Genomic DNA, 20,195 nt, shown 5'->3' on the forward strand with positions numbered 1-20,195 from the left:
CGGGTCAAGAAGCAACAGTGTGCTGGAGGAAAAGAACTGTCGAAATTTCAGGTCAAAACCCTGCATCAGCACTGCCCAACCTGAGCAGTTCTAGCATGTTCTGTGTCAGCTTCTGTTCTTCCACCTCACGTTCTACAAATTATTTGATTTTTTTTTAAATTTAGCAATTAAAAGGGAGGGAGGAGAAGACACGCGCGGCCACTCCGAATGATATCGTATTTGTGAAGTAGGATGCCGTGCACAATCCTGATTTGATGGAGACAGACGTGAAGAAGCACGGAGGAACATCTGGAGAAATTTCTGAAATGCCTACTTCGCTTCCGCTGCCACTGTGCGATCGAGAATCTCCGGAGGGGAAGGCCCCAAATCCTCAGCTTTGCCTATTGCCCGGGCTGGGGTCAAAGCGCTCGGCAGAGATGGTGCTCGGTGCCGGAGGGCTGGTCGGAGGCTCAAAGTTTTCGGACGGACTCAAGAGTCAGACTGTGGTCAGGGTGCTTCCAGGGTGCTGCATCGGCAAGTTTGCAGCGCTGGAAGCTCGTGGAAGGGAGTTTCTCCCTTCAACCGTCTGCGTGAGATGATGGGACTTTTGAGAGACTTAGACTTCTGTTTTAAAAATGTGCCCATGGTCTGTTCTTCATCAAATTATGGTATTACTTTGCATTGTTGTAACTATATGTTATAATTATGTGGTTTTTGTCAGTTTTTTCAGTCTTGGTTTGTCTTCTGTTTCTGTGATATCATTCTGGAGGAACAAATTGTATCATTTCTTAATGCTAACTGACAATAAAAGAGGACTGTGTGTCCTCATAATCTAATCTAAAATATTAGCTACTCTAAAACAGGACCTGGATAAATGGCAACAGAACAAAAACATTCAAATATTGGGTAGGATGCCAAGATGCATTTACTCTGCAAGCTAGAGCAAGGCATGAAACTTAACTGAATTAAAGACTTAACTAGCTTCAGTTAACCTACAGTACATTGCTCTAGTTCTGGCTGCTTGCTATCCTTAATTTTCAGTTTACCCCAACTTTGGTGCAAAAGGTTCTAAGCCTCAGAACTTTGCCCTAGACTTCAGGATGGAGATCCCCCTCCCTCTCCTCATTTAAGCAGCTCCTTAAAGTCTAACTTCTGTTCATTTGGCATGAATTGTCAGTTTACTTTTGTCTGGTAACCTTTCTGTGAGGAAGTTTGAGACATTTGAATACTTTAAATGTGTTACAATTGTTCAAGTTGTATTGTTCATAGTTCTATGAATATTTGACAGTTTTGCTGAATTACTTAGAGACTTTTCCTCAGATGTCTAAACGAAGTCAGAGATTTAGGGGCAGGTCTTCTTGATGGTGTTCATACTGAATCATTCGGGAAAAGCAGAAAATTCAGTTATGGGGGAGTTGGGCCCAAAATGAACCAGGATAGACAGAGTTTACATTTGTTACAATTTAATTGGATAAAAAATAACATCCTTTCTAAAAGTATGTTTCCAATCATTTTTCATTTTCTTTTATACCCTATACCCAGCTTATCAGAATGACCTTACATAGATGGCATTTCATGTGTTAGGCATTCTTTGTTGAAAATAAACAAAAAGTGCAGATGCTGAAAATCTGTAAAAAAAACATAGAATGCTGGAAACACTCAGCAGATCAGGCAGCATCTGCAGAAAGAGAAACAGAGCTGATACTTCAGGTGCTTTCCTTAGACCACAAGATCACGCAAAATAGGAGCAGAATTCGGCCATTCTGCCATTTCATCATGGCTGATCCATTTTTCCCCTCAGCCTCACTCTCCTGCCTTCTCCCCACATCCCTTCATGCCCCAACTAATCAAGGATCTATCACCCTCTGCTTTAAATACAGGTGTCCCCCTGCTTTTCAAACGTTCGCTTTACGAAACACCTACATTAGTACCCTGTTTTCGCTAACAGAAGGTGTTTTCACTGTTACAAAAAAAAGCAGCGCACGATAAAAAGGCAGCGCACGCCCCGAACAGCCGCTCTCCCCCGGATTCAGAACGGCATTCTCGCCGGCATTGCTTTAACACGTGCCTGTGAGTAGCTGTTTGCAAGATGAGTTCTATGGTATCGGAAAAGCCTGAAAGAGCTCGTAAGGCTGTTACACTTAGCGTAAAACTAGACATAGTTAAGCATTTCGATCGTGGTGAACGAAGTAAGGACTAAGTGAGTTTGGCTTGTGGAAGCTGACGAAGATGATGTTGAAGAGGTTTTGGCATCCCATCACCAAGAACTGATAGATGAAGAGCTGATGCAATTGGAAGAGGAAAGGTTAACAATCGAAACCAAGTGAGTAATGATAAACTACGACTTTAATTTTGAAAGGGTACGTCAGTTTAGGACATATTTGCAAGATAGTTTGAGTCCTTACAAAGAACTGTATGATAGAAAAATGCGCGAGGCTCAGCAGTCAAGCAAGCCTTCCACATCAGACAACGAACCTCAACCTTCGCCATCAAGGCGGGCAGTCATAGGAGAAGGTGAGCTGCCTGCTGTAATTGAAACAGACGACGATGAGATGACACCCCAGTGTCCCACCACCCCAACACCCAGGCTGCGGACAGATACCGATTCGTGGAGAATGCAGCGGTAGCCGGGAGACACACAGCACATCTTTAAGAAAAAAGCCTAAATAAACATGCTAATTAATTAGGTACCGCCTGGCACGTAATTGTCAGCCCAGATCGGAGGCGATGCAATCGGCAATCGCTTGCCGATGGCGCTTGCGTGAGATTTTCGCTACAGAGAACAGGTCAGGCAATGATTGTGGAAAAGTATTTCTACTTTATATAAGCTGTGTATTTATCATATCATTCCTGCTTTTACTATATGTTACTGTTATTTTAGGTTTTATGTGTTATTTGGCATGATTTGGTATGTTATTTTTTGGGTCTGCGAACGCTCACAAATTTTTCCCATATAAATAAACAGTAACTGCTTCTTCGCTTTATGATGTTCCAGTTCACGAACCGTTTCATAGGAACGCTCTACCTTCGGATGGCGGGGGAAACCTGTATACCCAATGACTTGGCCTCCATAGCTGCCTGTGGCAAAGAATTCCACGGATTCACCACTCTCTGAATAAAGAAATTTCTCCACATTTCCATTCTTTATTTGTCTCTTCTATTTTTATCCATGTTGGGCTTTCTATACAGGCTACTTCCAATAAAATAACGAAAAAGTGCACATTTCTCTTAACTCAAGCCATTAAACAATAAAGAGCTCCTACTTAATAATTATTGAATCAGGTTTGATAAATTTTATCAAGAACCAAGGAATTTGCTGTGAACTGTACAGGTACTCCAGTACGGTATTGCAGGAAAGCTGCACTGTTGGGTGTTTATTATTTTAGGCATGATGTTAATTTGAAGCCTACATGGATGTAAGTGATCCCAAGAAATTAAAAGCAGGCACATCATCTCCATTATCCCAGCCATAATTATTAATATCAAAAACAGATTAGTCATGTTCACAGTACCATGGCAAAATTGGCTACCATGCCTCTTTTATTAAAATAGTCATTACTTTCAAGTTTTTCCTATTTTGTGACAACATAGAGGCCATTTCAGCCTATCAAAGCTGTTCTATTTAATTAGCTGTACAATGCATTTGTATGTCTGAGGTATTAAAACCATCTTATCAAGAATGGATTTCAATTATCATGTAACAATTAATTTATATAGAAGCACAAATAAGTGACAAGAGCACAAGAAAATCAATTCCAATTCTATCAGGCCCACCATAACCGCTCCATAATCCACTTAAGCACAGACTCTCCATCTAATCACATAATCTCCTGTAAAAAACACACAAAAAAACTTCTGTGAATTCCCCTGTAACTCCTATCCACAATCAACATTTTCTGAGACTACAGATAAATGGTTTCCCAGAATCACAGTTAAACCACGAGAACTGGAACTGGTCTGTTAAATTCCCCTTTAAGAGACCAAAATAAATTAATAGCCGAAGCACATTTAGTGACGAGGTGATGACAATCACAGATTTTTCCCTTCAGGGACTTTCCGTGGAAGTGATTTTAATCCAAACAACTCCTGACATATCCATTTTATATGGAAGTCCTCCAACTTCAAGATTTCAATCTCAAAAGATACACAATTTGAGAGAAGGGAGCTCTTCATTACTTTAAAGGCCCTACATTTTTCTCAAAAGTCCAGTAAAATAAATGATTAATTTAGTTTAATTTAGCATTGAGATCGACACAGACATTGTGGGTGAGGGGCTTGTTTCTTTGTTGTACAGCTCCATGTTCTGCATCTATAACATTCCCATATGATCCCCTACCCAACGTCCTAACTCTACAATAGATAAGCTATAGGGAAGAGGATGAACTGATAATGGCCAATCTTCTTTTGAACATTCACACCAACTAGTACTGAAACTGCAAAGTAATGTGTACTATTAAGTAAAGCAGACGATGGTATTAACAGGACAAAAGTAATGCAATCTATTATAATATTCATGTCTCAATGAATGCATTGGTTTCCAGGATACAGATGTGATTGTATCTTCAAAGTGGAGGCAGCCTTCTGTCTCATAGATGGTTTACAATTTGGGGTCAGCTACGTGCGGATCAACTGCAGTTATCCCAATCTTACAGTGTGCTCAGACTCACTGAAGGCAACAGGCTGTGGCAAGACAATATACAAACTTCTTGTTTGCTCTGGACACTCAGCCAGCTCAGCTTTCCATTTCTTTTCAATCCCAATGCTCTTTTGAGATGTCAGGCTCCAGTGGTGCTGGCTATCACACCTCTCTATGTCAATGCCTTGCTTAACTGTCCGTGGAACAGAAGTACGAACATTCAGCAGGTAGTGATGCAGTTGGACAGCTGATTGAAGATAATGTCCTTAGGAATGGGGCCACCATCCATCCAACAGACCATTACTTTGGTAATGAATGTGTGACTGACAGAATCAGATCACACTGAACACTAATGTATTTGTCTTATAGAAAGACCTGGTGTTACTAGAGTGCAAGCTGTGAAGTCTTCTCTCCAAGTACATACAGCCCAGGTCTTGCTGCTCTAGAGGGGTTAGTTAGGTTACAGATTTGGTAGATCTACATCATGGTGCGCTCCATTGTTTACACTCTCTTAGCTTCTACACAAGCAGTTTTTGCACTGGGTGTGTTGAAAGATGTCATCATCTGCCAAAAGCACATCACCAATAATGGTTGGTCAGCATCCTGCACCCAGCGATAATGTCCAGCTTCATGATGGTCAGTATGGACTCTCTAAAGGCACAAAGGGTATCTGCCCATTTAACTTGGGGTCTGTTCTCTGGTACAGGAAGCTGGTGCAGCATCAGCAACATGAAGCAGCCACGGATAAAGACAGTCACCCTTAAACAGATAAAGTTGAACAACTTTCCATCATTTATGGCGATCGGCTGAAAGTCCATGACAGCCCAAGACAAAGCAAATCTATTTGACCCCACTGTGGATCTTAAAGTGTTCCTATGAAGGCCCCTCACAGTGACCTCGCCAGTCATGAGGAAAAGAAAGGAACAGGTCACTGTACAGTTTCAGTAAGCAGCCAGTTTTCTTCAGCAGCTTTAAAATAAAACCTATTCACACAATCAAAAGACCCGAGGCTGCTGAAGGCAACACCTCTCAAATACCAACATCAAAACTGCTAATGGAAAGCATGAAGCAGTTCCCTCTTGTTTTGATCTGGTAACTATCACTTTAAATCAGACAGAATACATAATATCAATAAGACGTATCTGAAAGCTTCACAAAATAACAGTGCGATTGTTCCAGAGTACATCATCATTGACAACCTGGGAAATGGTTTGAGTGGAAGGTAAATATTAATTGGCTCAGTCACAAATAATGCCAGATTGTTACTTATGAATGACAATGTTGTCTATCATCTCTAATAAGAAACCTGCAGAGTTAATAAAAAGGGAAATTCAGCACCTTCTACCAAGTAGATTCAGTTTTTTTTAAAAAAACAGGAAATTTCTGCCAACCCCAGTTAGTGAGGAGGAAGAGAATTGTGAAAATGAGAATTTCTGGACCTTTTATGATCTGTTTCAAAGGAAATGCATATGAGAATTTCCACAAAAATATTACACCATATTTATTCTTTGCTTTAGTCTTGGCACGTGGCCAAGTGATTAAGGTGTTCGTCTAGTGATTTGAAGGCCATTAGTTCGAGCTTCAGCTGTGGCAGCACGTTTGTGTCCTTGAGCAAGGCACTTAATCACACATTGCTCTAGTCTGTACGAGGAGTGGCGCCCCACACAGACTTCCAATCTGCGCCTTGTAAGGCATGAAAATGTCCGACGCAGGCCTCTCATGGTCTGAGTCGACGTTCCCCCCCTTTATTAAAACTAAGACAACTTCAAAAAATATTAAAAATTAACGTTCAAACACAAATTCTACTTCCAAACTACATATAATTTACTTTGTTACTGTGTCCAGCATTAGTAACCGTTTGATTCCAAGGCCAATAGTTCACAGAAGTTTTCCGCAAGAAGTCATTGTTAAAAAATTAAACACCATTTTTTGAACTTTGCAGTGGTGGGCAGTGAGCAGTCTCATTAGCAGTCTCTCAGCTCAGTACGGCAGTGCGCAGTAGGGCCGTGTTTATTTGATTGAGTCCATTCTGTTTTTGATGCAAGGTAGGGGAGACCATTGATAATTGGTGAGCGCCGCATTGCACGGAGGGGAGGATGGTCGGCTGATGAGGAGCGCAAAACGTTTTCCGAGTATTGAGTGGACTCGCTCAACTTGGGCTATGACATCAACCTCTCCCTCCTGAATTACCTTGAGAGTGAAGAAGAACACCAGAAAGTCTCAAGTCTTATTGAAAACCAGCTGGAAGAACTGCTGAACAAAATTGAACAATATTTATCCTTCCTTTCAACACAAGTGTATGACTGGTTAAAGGACCCTTTCTCTGAATATTCTGCTCAGCCTGAGAACCTGACTTTGAGAGAAGAGGAAGAACTTCATGAGCTGCACTCTGATCATGCACTCAAGATGAGATTTATTGACCTGCCCCTGGGCAAGTTCGGGATTTCTGTGAAAGAAGCGTATCCTGCCATTCATAGGACAGCAATGAACATTTTGCTGCAGTTTTCAACTTCTTACATGTGTGAGCAAGCTTTTTTCTTGTTTAACAAGCATCAAGAACAAGGATAGAAATTGCCATATTTCAGTTGAAGGTGAAGTCCATGTGTGTTTATTTCAAGTTCAACCCAGAATTGAGTATTTGTGCAGCAAAAGAAAAATCACAGATTTCACATGCTAGGTCTATATTTGAACCTGATCATGTCATTGAGTAAGAAAATCTTTTATCAAAGTCTTGTATAAAATTGTGTCTTAAACTTTAGTTACAATATTGTCAATAAATTTTCATGTTTAAATAGCATTAAAAATCAATTTACAACCTGCATTTAAATTAAATCTACTGAGTCTATCTTTAGAAAAATTAAACCCTATTTTGGCTTTAGTCAGTTATTTAACCGAAAATTATTATGTTTGCCTTATGAGGTTTTAAAATTTATGAAAGGGAAAAGATTAATTCCAAGGTAAGCTAAGTTTATCTACTCCCCCCTCCCCTTCCCCACAAGGTTGGCTAAAAATTCAAATTTTCTACTCAAAACAGAATTATTTTTGGATTATAATATCTACAACATACTGGTCACACTAAATTACCATGAGCTGTTGATATAATCATTTTTAATCAGGGGTTCCCTGAGTTGTGAAACTTATTTCAAGGGTTCCTCCAGGGCAAGATGGTTGAGAAAGGCTGGTTTACAGGTTAAAGTAAAGCGCAGGATTGGTCTTTCTGTTACTTTGTACAAGTCCACATGTGATTCATTGTCCAATCTGTGACTAAGTACACTTAGTGTACCAAATTATGGGCTTTACGCTCATAATTCGAAAAATTATGAATATTAAAAATCACACTAAACTGTGTAGTGGGCAAGGGAGCCGTTTTAAGTGCTTCGTCCGCGCATCTCCTTTATCCCCATACCTGGATATTATAGCAGAAGGCCGCTAGAGGACCAAATTTAGCAAATACGCTCTGATGACATCATCTTCCAGATCTTGCCCATAAAGTGCGCTCGCTGAACAACATAGTAAATGGCATTATTCCCTATTCTGGATCCCATTCAAAAGCAGGCAGCATTAGTCAGCAAGTGCATTTTTAATGGATTCAAATTGATTCCCAGATTGTCCTGCAAACCAGTCTCCTGGTGTGACTGATGGACACTGTCAGGCAAATCCATCAATTTTTACACAACGTTCACACGGCTGCAAAGCCACGTTTCACAACAAGACCTATGCTCCTGTGTAAAATTTAATTCATGCATACAAAGTGGGGGAGAACAAACAGCGAGCGGGCAGCTAACGAAAATAATTTCAGTTTCGCCACGCCTCGTGCTTAATCCCCAACACTATGCAGAATGTAAAATGCAACCGAATTGTCAATGAAATTCATTCGAACCAGGACCATTAAATGTGGTAATACTTGTTCTATTGGTAGAGTTGACTAACAGAACAGAATCCTGGAGCAATATATTCAGTGAATTACTATTTCTTTATCATTCAGTTCACAACACACAATCCTTTTGACTCGAACCCATTCTACAATCAAGTGCATAACTTTCACTAATACACAAGCACATGTTTATTTTTAGATAAGACTCGCAAATTAATGCCAGTCATAGAAGGGAATGACAAAGTGAACTGTATCTACGTTGCTGGGGAGGGGAGAGAGAGAGACTATCAAGCGATTTCTACCACCCCACCCCCTTTTTATTTTACCTAGGCGAGACAGAGCATACATGACGTGCTAGCTATTGTTTCGTTAACAATCTAGTTCATGCACAAGGCACGCATCAGATGAGCCCAAATGACATCCAATTAGTATTGGAATCAGGCATTATAACCCCACGTCACGTAATAAGAGCACATCGGATACAGGACGCATGGAGTGCAGCCGAGAAGCATGTGTGCTGGGCTTAGCGTGAAACCCCGAACCAATGCTACAAATTATAACAATAAAATTAAAACGTCCTGTCCATTCCTCTTTGCGACAAAATCGCATTTGTACGTTAACGCATCCAAACCTTGACAAAACGCAATAAATTACCATTAAGTAAATTAAAAAAAATATCACATCTTTAACTACTATTAAATGAATCTCGATGAAAGCTTGTTATATTGTTATCAAGGCTCGGAAAGTAATTTAACTGACGTTAATGTTTCCTACAAACATTGTAGAATCCACGCAAGCATCCAATTGTAAAATAAAGGCGCCAGTGACTGGAGGCTACTTAACCTCTGATTAGTTACATTGAAACTTCTTACAAAGCCTTAACTTGATTTGAGAGGTAAGCTTATAACCCATTCCTAGGAATCTCATTTACTTGAAGCAACTTTCTACAGCGCTAACAAGGAATTTTGCATGTTTCCAAGATCACTCTAATTTGAAGAATAAACTGGCGGGGGGCGGGGGTGGCTGAGGAGACGAATTCAGGTTTTGCTAGTAAAAGTCCTCGGAATGACAGCATTTAGCATCTGATCACCCTGGCATAAACGACATACAAAAGCGATCCTGCTCAGATGACACAACCGATACTGGTCTTGGTTTTGTAAAAAGGCACAAGTGAAAATGGGTTTCCCCACCATTTCACAGGGGAGGGATGGGAAGGAAAAAGCAATTTCTATACCATAAGGAAGATTACAAATAATACAAGTTCCGTGCTACCTGCACTCGGACACCTTGGCCCATAAATGCTGTTTACGAACACAACGCCAAAAATAAGGATCTCAGATGCTGAACAATTAATAAACGTCGGCGCAACGATGGTCGTACTACTCCCATCTTTTATATAAAAATATCAATTATGATGAAAATAACCTCCGCTTTCAGATAATTTGTTATTTGAACACCACAGGTATTTACAGAAAATGGGAGAAGAGAAATGCATCCCAGGGTTCTGTCTATCTTCTTTGCATCAGTAACACGACATCACCTGGATTCTCAGAAATTTTCCAGGTAGGATATGTCTCCAAACATCATTTCACAATTTATAAAGATCGCATATTGAACTTAGAGCCTTTTATTTCCAATTTAAAAGTAAATAAATGCTGTACCGCTGCCTTACCCAGCTGGCGATGCGGAGAATGGTTTGAGGCTGTTTGAGGAAAGCGATGGGATCAACACCGGACCCAGCCTTTCCAGCGCCGTACGCACCTCCTTCCATCTTGAGCCTTCCTCTGTCAGTCTGTCTGTCTCTCGCTCAGCCTCAAGTACAAGAGACGTGCGGCGAGAGCGGCCACTTCCCTGCGGTTGCGCAGGAGCGCGCCCCCGTGCGGCGAGAGCGGCCACTTCCCTGCGGTTGCGCAGGAGCGCGCCCCCGTGCGGCGTCTCCCTCTATATGCGGAAATAAAACGAGCGGCTCCAGAAGGAAGAGCGCAGAGCTGTCAATCACACTGGAGCAAGGGGTGGCGTTACCGGGCGGCAAGAATAAAGTCGCAAGTTGGCAGGACACGACGTACTCTTTATAAAGGGGAGCTGCAATGATTGCCAGATGAGTTCCACTTATCAGGCTTGCTGTCACTGGTTGACAGGGAATGAATGCCAAACCTCCAGGATAATCAAAGTACATAGATATTAGGATGAGACAAAACAACAAAGGTTTATACCAATATTTTGGTTAAGAGGAACTAGTTGAATGTCGAAAGTATAGAGTTATTTTTAAAAGAGGAAATTAAGAGCAGCAACGAGAGAGACGATGAAAGTAGATCAGTGGTTGAAAAGCAAGTTGTTTTTTTTATTATTGATGGGGGCGGCGGGGGGGGGGGGAGATAGTTAAACTCACAAAACTGCAGTGCCTGTGTGGATTTTCCACAATCTCCATCTGACCAGCAGGATTTCCCCTGAGTTCTCCAATTTTCTCCCACATCCTCTGTGGGTCGATAGGTTAACTGACCACTGTAAATTGCCTGGTGTGTGTAGGTGTAGAATTAAGGTGGGGGGGGGAGTTGCTAAGAACATGGTGAGATTAAAACAGGATTAGTGTAATTGGGTGATTGATGGCCACAGTAGACACAGTGGCCTGTTCCAACTGAAAGGCAGGACTGACTAGAGATTGAAAAAATACACCTTGATAATGAACTAAAAGAGCACCCGGACAAGGGGAGAAATCTGCCAGGGAGGAGTGGGAAACAATAATGAATCAAGTGAAAAATAGAGAAAGCAGATCTGCTCGATCATTCAGTGGGGGAGGCTCAGTTTCCAAGTATCTTCAAGACAAATATTGGTAAATGTTTCGGTATTAACGAATAGGATATAGTTCAGGAAAAAAGGTTCTGCAGTAAAAGTTTAACCATGATATTGAACAGCAGTGCAGCCATAGAGGGTTGAATGCCTACTGTGGGTTATATTTCTGACAGCTTGGTGTGGAGACGATGGTGGGAGAGTCTTAGACCAGAGTATACAGTGTCAGAATAGAAGGGAGTCCTTTCATAGAACCATAGAAGAATAGAACACTACAGCACACAAAACAGGCCATTCGGCCCTTCTAATCTGTGCCGAAACTTTATTCCGCTAGTCCCATTGACCTGCATCCAGTCCATAACCTTCCAGACTTCTCCCATCCATGTATCTATCCAATTTGTTCTTAAAACTTCAGAGTGAGCCCGCATTTACCATGTCAGATGGCAGCTGGTTCCACACTCCCACCACTCTCTAAGTGAAGAAGTTCCCCCTAATGTTCCCCCTAAATCTTCCCCCTTTCACCCTAAAGCCATGTCCTCTCGTGTTTATCTCTCCTAATCTAAGTGGAAAGAGCCTATTCACATTTACTCTGTCTTTTCCTCTCATTATTTTGTAAACCTCTATCAAATCTCCCCTCATTCTTCTACGCTCCAAGGAATAAAGTCCTAACCTGTTCAATCTTTCCCTGTAACTCAACTCCTGAAGACCCGGCAACATCCTAGTAAATCTTCTCTGTACTCTTTCAATCTTACTGATATCCTTCCTATAGTTAGATGACCAGAACTGCACACAATATTCCAAACTTGGCCTCACCAATGTCTTATACAACCTTGCCATAACATCCCATCTCCTATACTTAAATACTTCGATTTATGAATGCCAGGATGCCAAAAGCCTGGTTTACCACCCTGTCCACCTGTGACGCCACTCTCAGGGAATTGTGTAACAGAACTCCAGATCCCTTTGTTTCAGAACGGAGATGAGGAGGTATTTCTTTAGCCAGAGAGAGGTGAATCTATGGAATTCGTTGCCTCGGGCAGCTGTGGAGGCCAAGTCTTTATGCATATTTAAGGCAGAGGTTGATAGATTCTTGATTGGTCAGGACATGAAAGGATACGGAGAGAAGGCAGGGAATTGGGGCTGAGAGGAAAATTGGATCAGGCATGATGAAATGGTGGAGCAAACTCGGTGGGCCTAATGCCCTAATTCTGATCCTATATCTTGTGATCTTATAGTCTTGTTTTGAATCAATCCTGGGTATGTTGAGGGAACAAGGATGAAAGGGGAATGAGTCTGGCCTCAAGTTTTAGGCCCTTCTTGTGGTGTTTGGGACAGACACATTGGAGTCTTTGTCAAGATGTGTGTGGAGGGACATTGGGCACTGCTCTTTGTCAGGTTGGTGAAGGAGATGGAAATCAGGGAGCTAGGGCTCAAAATATGTTCCTGGGAAATGTCAGGAGCCTTGGTAATAGCAGTGTCAGGGTTCATTAATCAGATTTTCTTTGGTCTGATCCTTTGGAGGTGTGGCTTAGACATAGCAATAAAAGTAGCGAAAGTAAAAGCCCATAGGAATAAAGAGAAAGTGGCAAGCTGGATTTAAAAATAGCTCAGTGACAGCAAGCAAAGGGTGACTGTTCACCACTTTGCCTGATTAAAGAACTGGAAGCTATGGCATTTTGTAAAGCTCAATTCTGGCTCCTTGCTTTTTATGGTTCGGAGTCCCAATTAATGAATTTGCTGATGATTTCAAAATGGACAGTGTGGTTGATTTTTACCACAGGCTTGGTTCTCAAGTCTCCCACTTCTTTCATTTGGTTAGCAACTAATTCAGACCATTCAGTTTCATTTGTTCACGAGATGATAGCAAGGAGAAATATCTAGGTGACAGAAAGGTACCAGTCAAGTGGTACAAAATTTACAAATGAAATTTGGTTCCATGAAGGAGGACAACAAAACATGGAAGTACACATAAGAGGTATGGAGGAACCAATAGATTTTTGAGTGCATGCCCATAGATCTCTAAAGAAGCCAGGCGGGCAGATAAAAGTTAATAAGCATGCAGAATGGTTTTCTTTACTAGCTGAGGACTGAATATGACAGCCAGGAGAAAATGCTTCAATTGTATAAAACATTAGTTTTGACCAAAACTGTAATTTTATCATTTCCACAGAGAAACGACAGAGAGTTCCCTCTGCTGTCACCTACAAGGAAAGTCATTGCCAGAGTTTTTCTAAGTCATCAATTCACAGTGACCGAAGAACTGCTCCCTGGGACACGATGTATGAAGCACATGGTCTTCAATTTCAAAAGAAATACAAGGAGTAGCACCAATGACTGTTCATTGTCCTTTCTGATGTCACTTAAGGCCTTGGCATCATCAATCAGAGAGACTGCAGAGGACTGTTCTCAAATTTGGCTGCCCACAGAGATTCAACGCTATCTTACATTTGCTTCATGATGCCATGCAAGCTATGGACTTAACCAAGTTTAGAACATGGCCGACTTTAGAACAGGGTGGTGCCAAGCAAGGCAACAGTTTTATCCAGCGTGTACATATTTTCTCCGGTTTGTAATCAAGCTTCATCAATCTTTCTTGCTGCAATGTTGCCCCTCACGTCTAACAAACTGCTTACTTGAAGTGGGATGATTATAGAGCACTAATGGGAAATTATTTAAACTCCTGAACCTCAGAAGGTAAGCTGCTTGTTACTTACACATGCTTGGAGGCTAGTTCATAGTTAATTTTGCTAATGACACCACAGTTGTTGGCCAAATCAAAGGTGGTGACAAATCAGTATATAGAAGGGAGATTGAAAATCTGGCTGAATAGTGCCATATAACAACAACCTCTCACTCAGTATCATCAAAACCGAAGTATTGATTATTGACTACAGGAGCAGGAAACAAAGTCGATGAGCCAGTCTTCGTCAGGGGATCAAAGGTGGAGCGGGTCAGCAACTTTAAATCCCTTTACTTTATCATTTCAGAGGACCTGTCCTGGGTCCAGCAGTAAGTACCATTACAAAGAAGGCGAGGCATGCCTCTACTTTCTCAACAGTTTGCAAAGATTTGGCATGTCATTGAAAACTTTGACAAACATCTACAGATGCATGGTGGAGACTGTACTGATTGGTCGCATTATAGACTGGTATGGGAACACCAATGCCCTTGAACGGAAAAGCCTACGAAAGTAATGGATACAGACCCAGCCCATCATGAGCGAAGCCCTCCCCACCATTGAGCACATTTACTAGAAGTGCTGTCACAGGAAATCAGCATCCATCATCAAGGCTGTCTTCTCACTGCTGTCATCAGGAAAGAGGTATGGGAGTCTCAAGTCCCACACAGCCAGGATCAGGATCAGTTGATCAAGATTAACCTACAGGTTCTTGTATCACAGGGAATAACCACACTCACCCCAACACTGAACTGATTTCAAAACCTATGGACTCACCTTAAAGGACTCTACAACTCCTGTTCTCAATATTTATTGCTTTATTTGTTATTATTATTTTATTTCCTCTTTTTTATAATTACACAGTTTGTTGTCTTTTACTTGTTTGTCTTTTATTTGTTTGTCCGTACTTGTTGTATGCATCTTCGTGGATTCTTTGTATTTACTGTGAATGCCAGCAAGAAAATGAATCTCAATGGTGACACATATGAACTTTGAGACTGTGAACTTTACAGGCATCAGTGACACATTAACCAAAGTGGCGGGAAGGATGGGTCATTCACTCTCAAGTCACATTCCCACTCTGTCCCTGCTTTACAACACTGCCTTCCAACAATAAAGGCTCACAGTGAGACCATGGAAAACATGGACTATTTTTGATAAAGCAGATTTCCCGGTGGCCACCCATTTTAATTCCATTGCCTATTCTCATTGCATGGCCTTCTTTACCATCACAATGAGGCCAGTCTCAGGATGAAGGAGCAACACCTCAAATTCTGTCTGTCATATTCTCCAACCTGATGGCATGAACACTGAATTCTCTAGCTTCTGGTAATTTCTCTTCTCCCCCCCCTCCCACCCCATTCCCTCTTTTTCCATTTCTGGCTTACCTCTTGCCCCTTCTCTTCTCCTCATCTCCCTCCAGTGCCCATCCTCCTTCACCTTCTCCCATGGCCCATTCTCCTCTCCAAACAGATTCCTTCTTCTTCTTCAACCCTTTACCATTCTCCCGGTCACTTTCCAGCTTCTCACTTCATCCCCCCCACCTTTCCCTTCACCTGGTATCAACCAATCACATTTCAGCTTGTACTCTTTCCCCTTCCCCCACCTTCTTATTCTAGCTTCTTTCTCCTTCATTTCTAGTCCAGATGAAGAGTCTCATCCTGAAGCATCAGCTCTTCATTCCTTTCCATTGTTGCTGCCTGAACTACTGAGTTCCTCCAGCATTTTGTGTGTATTACTACAGACCATTTTCAATATTCTGGGAGCCAGCCTTAAAGAGCAACATCAAAGCAATTTACTGTGTCCCTCAATGCACCAGCATGGCCCTTGGCTGACTGAGGAAAATGAGTGTTTAAACATAAGGCCTCAAATCCAGCACAACATTCTTGGTGTAACAGGAAACAGTGATCTAAGCCTTCCTGGGTGCCTCTACGACTTGGATCATAACTGCAGGCATCTCAAATCAACACCATCTCCAACAAATCCTCCACATCCTGTCGAAAGGAAGCAAATCATCCAGGTCAACATCCCCAGCACTAATACCCTAATTTCATGCCCAGTTCACTCCACTGGGAACACCACTTCGTCCTCATGCCCAAGACTAGACCTTTGAAACAAGCACACTGTCAGGCAAGAGATTACCAGGTGGACAGAGCGAAAGGTTCATGGACGTGCTCAATGCCTCCTTGAAAACAATTGAACATTCTGGCTGATAACCATTCAGAGATACAATTGAGACCCTGGAGTCCATGTGTTGGGAGAAGACACTTGCTTAGCGTAAACCGCAGAAGAGGGTCACCACTTCACAAACTCCAGGAATCTCCTGTCCTATAAGCAGAAGCTGGGTCCAGCAGTATCTGTAGAGGGAAATGCACTGTCAGCATTTCAGGTTGAAAGATAGAGGGAAAGGTATAGTGTGTATCACTGATCTCAGAAAGCAGCACCAATGGCAATTAAAATGGTTATTTTAAATGCTAATTCAACTTTTGTTTTGTATATATTACTTTCAATGAACTTCCCTTCTACAACTGCCTATCATCTCTCCTCACCTGGATCCACCTATCGTTTGCTATCTCTTGCTCCACCCCTACCTAGCACTTTTTTTCCTTTTACACTGGCTACCTCCCCTCTATCTTTCAGTCCATCTGAAGGATCTTTACACAAAATGCCAAATGTCCATTTCCCTCCATTGATGACAAATGACCCGCTGAGTTCCTCCAGCATCTTGTTTATTGCTCCACACAGCAGTATCTGCATCTCTTGTATCTTCACCCTCAGTCTTCTCTGTGGCAGGTGACCTTAGAACTTTCAGAATAATAATGAGGCAGTCTACGGAGAGGAAGTCATCACCTTGTCACAGTGGTGTCAAGAAAACAACCTTTCCCTCAACGTTGCAAAAACAAAGGAACTGGTTGTGGACTACAGAAGGAATGGAGACAGGCTAGTCCCTATTGACATCAATGGATATGGAGTTGAGAGCTTCAAGTTCCTTGGCATAAACATCACTGAGGATCTCGCGTAGTCTGTATATACCAGCACAATAGTGCCTCTTTCACCTTAGATGGTTAAGGAAGTTTGGTATGGCTCCCCAAATTCTAAGAACTTTCTACAGGGGCACGATTGAGAGCACCCGGACTGGCTACATCACTGCCTGGTATGGGAACTGTGCCTCCCTTAATCACAGGACTCTGCAGAGAGTGGTGTGGACAGCCCAGCGCATCTGTAGATGTGAACTTCCCATGATTCAGGACATTTGCAAAGACAGGTGTGTAAAAAAGTCCTGAAGGATCATTGGGGACCTGAGCCACCCCAACCACAAACTGTTCCAGCTGCTAACATCCGGGAAATGGTACCGCAGCATAAAAGCCAGGACCAACAGTCTCTGGGACAGCTTCTTCCACCAGGCCATCAGGCTGGTTAATTCATACTGATGCAACTGTATTTCTATGTTATATTGACTATCCTGTTGTACATAACAATTATTATAAATTACTATAATTGCACATTGCACATTTGAAGGAGACATAACATAAAGATTTTTACTCCTCATGTATATGAAGGACGTAAGTAATAAAGTCAATTCAATTCAATTCAAATGGAGTGGGAGCAAATCATTCTAGATCACAAGGAAACACAGAAAAAGGAAAAAGTTAAATGTGCATTTCTGGTGTTCTAATGCAGGATAGAAGCAGAGAGAATAGCGAGGTGGTATATCTTGTTGCCAAATTCAAGAATCCCAGTTCAGGGATCAGAATTCATAGAGTGGGGTTGTTTTTTTTGGATAAAGGAGATGAAGAGAAGATTAAACTAATGTCCATAAAATTATAGGGATAAGCAGAAAGAGTTGCTATAGTAATTACAAGAAAACATTTAAGTTAATTTGTTGAAGGATTACAAGAAAGCCAAGAAAAAAATCATTCAGTAAATGCTAAGTACCTGAAACTCTAACTGACATGATGATGGAAATCCTCTTCATTTCTGACAATTACTTGGATGAGCATTTGAAGAGCCAGAGAAGGATCAGGGAAGTAAGATTAAACTAAAATTCACCATTGACCCAATATAATCCATGTTTCAGTGTTCTAAATTCCTAAGAATCTGAGCAGTACTACTTAAATGCAAGTTTTATTGTCCATGCTGCACTGATCTCAGAAAGCAGCACCAAAGGCAATTAAAATCCTGTATTCTGAAAGCTGATTGAACTTTCAGGTTTTGTATATTTTACTCTCCGTGAAGTTAAATACTCTGGCCAGAGCAATATGCCTAGAGAGTGGAGATCATCTTTTATTTCCCAGAAATTGCAACAGCATTATGAAGTTTCCATTTCACAAATTGTGTTGAATCACAACCCATGCCTGCCCCAACTTGAGCAATGGCATTGTGTTGCAGTTTGCACCACTTTGCGTTATCAGCCCTCCACAGTGTAATGGCCATTGTAGGCAGATGTCAGTAGGCTGCCACAGGGAACAGAAGTCATCTTTGCATTGTGTTTTTCGAAGCTTCCTCCTCCAATGTAAATCAGCACCTGAAATCACCTGGTACACCCAGCTTCCTGCTCGTGACACCAGACCTCCCACTATAATCATGGCAGAAGCCCTGGAGAAATGGTGTAAGGAGAAATACATGATGCTGTTCTAGGATTTTCATTGACTGTCAGCTCCCTTACTTGAACTCCAGCAGTCAAAAAATGTTTGCCTCAAAAGAAGGAAGTCCATTATTATCCAGATGGAGCCCGTGATCAAGCAAGCACTTTAATGAGCTGAAAAGGCAGGTGCGGGAATGGAACCCAGGAGAATGTAACTGGCAGGAGTCAAAATGACAGCTCATCCTGATATTCATCTGCTTTACACAGGATCATGTTCCTGATCATAGAACACACAGACGTTTGTGGGAGACAGTTGTCCTTTGTCAGCATAATTAAGGCTTGAACTTAGAGTTATGATAACTATGCTTTGAAGATTACACTTCATTAACTCTACCTCATGAACTTAATTGTAAGAAATCATTAAATATGGAAAATTGTTTTTCTTAATGTTCGACACCATTACACAGAGAACTTGTTACAAATGAACTGCAGCTAAAGTTGTGTGACAGTTTCCTTTCTTGATTGTAGGATCAGTAAGTGTTTTGTTTCACAGTAAGAGTTGTTGTACCCAAGATTTGAGCAAACAAGCACAGAAAGTTTCACAAAATTGAAACAATTTAAAAACATTTTCCATTGAAGAACTGAAAAATAACGCACCCTGAAGTTGTTAACATCAAGTAAAAGCCTACTAGCACTTAATGCCTTACCATATTTAAAACTATGTCATCTGGTTCTTTTGACTATCACTTACTATTAAACATCCTTATGGTATCACAGTGCACTTTGAATCTTTTTGATGAGTCAATTTAGCTAAGTTCACTCTTTGCTCTTTCCCCATAAAAAATAATCTTTTTTTTCAAATTCATTCCTAAGTCTGCTTTCAATAAGTGCATGTGACCCTGTAAGAACATTATAAGATGATATTTCTCATTCTCTCCCTGTGATATAGTTGAGATCAAAGTTGCCCATGGGACATAATTGCTTTTATAGACATGTAAGGAGGGGAATTTGATAGATCAGTCGTAAAGAAGGGTCTCGGCCCGAAACATCAATTGTTATTGATCTGCTGAGTTCCTCCAGTATTTTGTGTGTGTTGCATGCACCCAGTTCATTGTCTTAATTATCTGCCCTCTCCATTCAGAGATTTGATAGAATGCACTTCAAGATCCTCTCTTCCTCTGCACTTCCTGCTGTTTATTGTCTAGCACCAAAAGCAACTGTAGTATCTAAACAACCTTGGTCTTCACACAATCACAGATATTCCTTCTATTCTCATTACTTCCCCACTTTCTGTACAGAAAGCATTGTTATAGTCCTGAAAAGTCATTGATCTGAAATATTAACTCCATTTCTCTCTCTTGCATGTTTTTTCTGTAACTGTAGAAATGTTTTTTTTAAATCAGCAACTGTGCTTGTACATCTAGAAAATAATACAAACCTTGCTTACATATGAATGATAAAGTCCAAACATTTTGGTTTATTTCTGTCTACCTTAATGATCAATTGCTTTATCCCATGCTCAGAAAATAGAGCTTGATTCAGATTACTGCACTCTGTTTTGTTCCCTGAATAAAACTCTCATGGTGTGCTGAAGAACATAATTGTTTGTATCTTCACTGTTGGAGGCAACTCATTAATGTCTGATGGAAAAACAAAC

The 20,195-nt window shown here is 41.3% G+C and overlaps 1 protein-coding gene across 1 annotated transcript in view; it reads right to left on the reverse strand.

Annotated features, from left to right (window-relative positions):
* syngr3a (synaptogyrin 3a) overlaps positions 1 to 10,327 on the reverse strand; it is a 72,025-nt gene extending 61,698 nt beyond the window's left edge. Inside the window, exon 1 of the mRNA XM_063058863.1 lies at positions 10,162 to 10,327. Within this exon, the coding sequence (XP_062914933.1) occupies positions 10,162 to 10,260 (99 nt within the window). The 5' untranslated portion in view covers positions 10,261 to 10,327. The remainder of the gene's footprint in view (positions 1 to 10,161) is intronic.
* Positions 10,328 to 20,195: the final 9,868 nt, after the last annotated feature.

Source organism: Mobula hypostoma, chromosome 9 (assembly GCF_963921235.1).
Source record: "Mobula hypostoma chromosome 9, sMobHyp1.1, whole genome shotgun sequence".
Lineage (NCBI taxonomy): Eukaryota > Metazoa > Chordata > Chondrichthyes > Myliobatiformes > Myliobatidae > Mobula > Mobula hypostoma.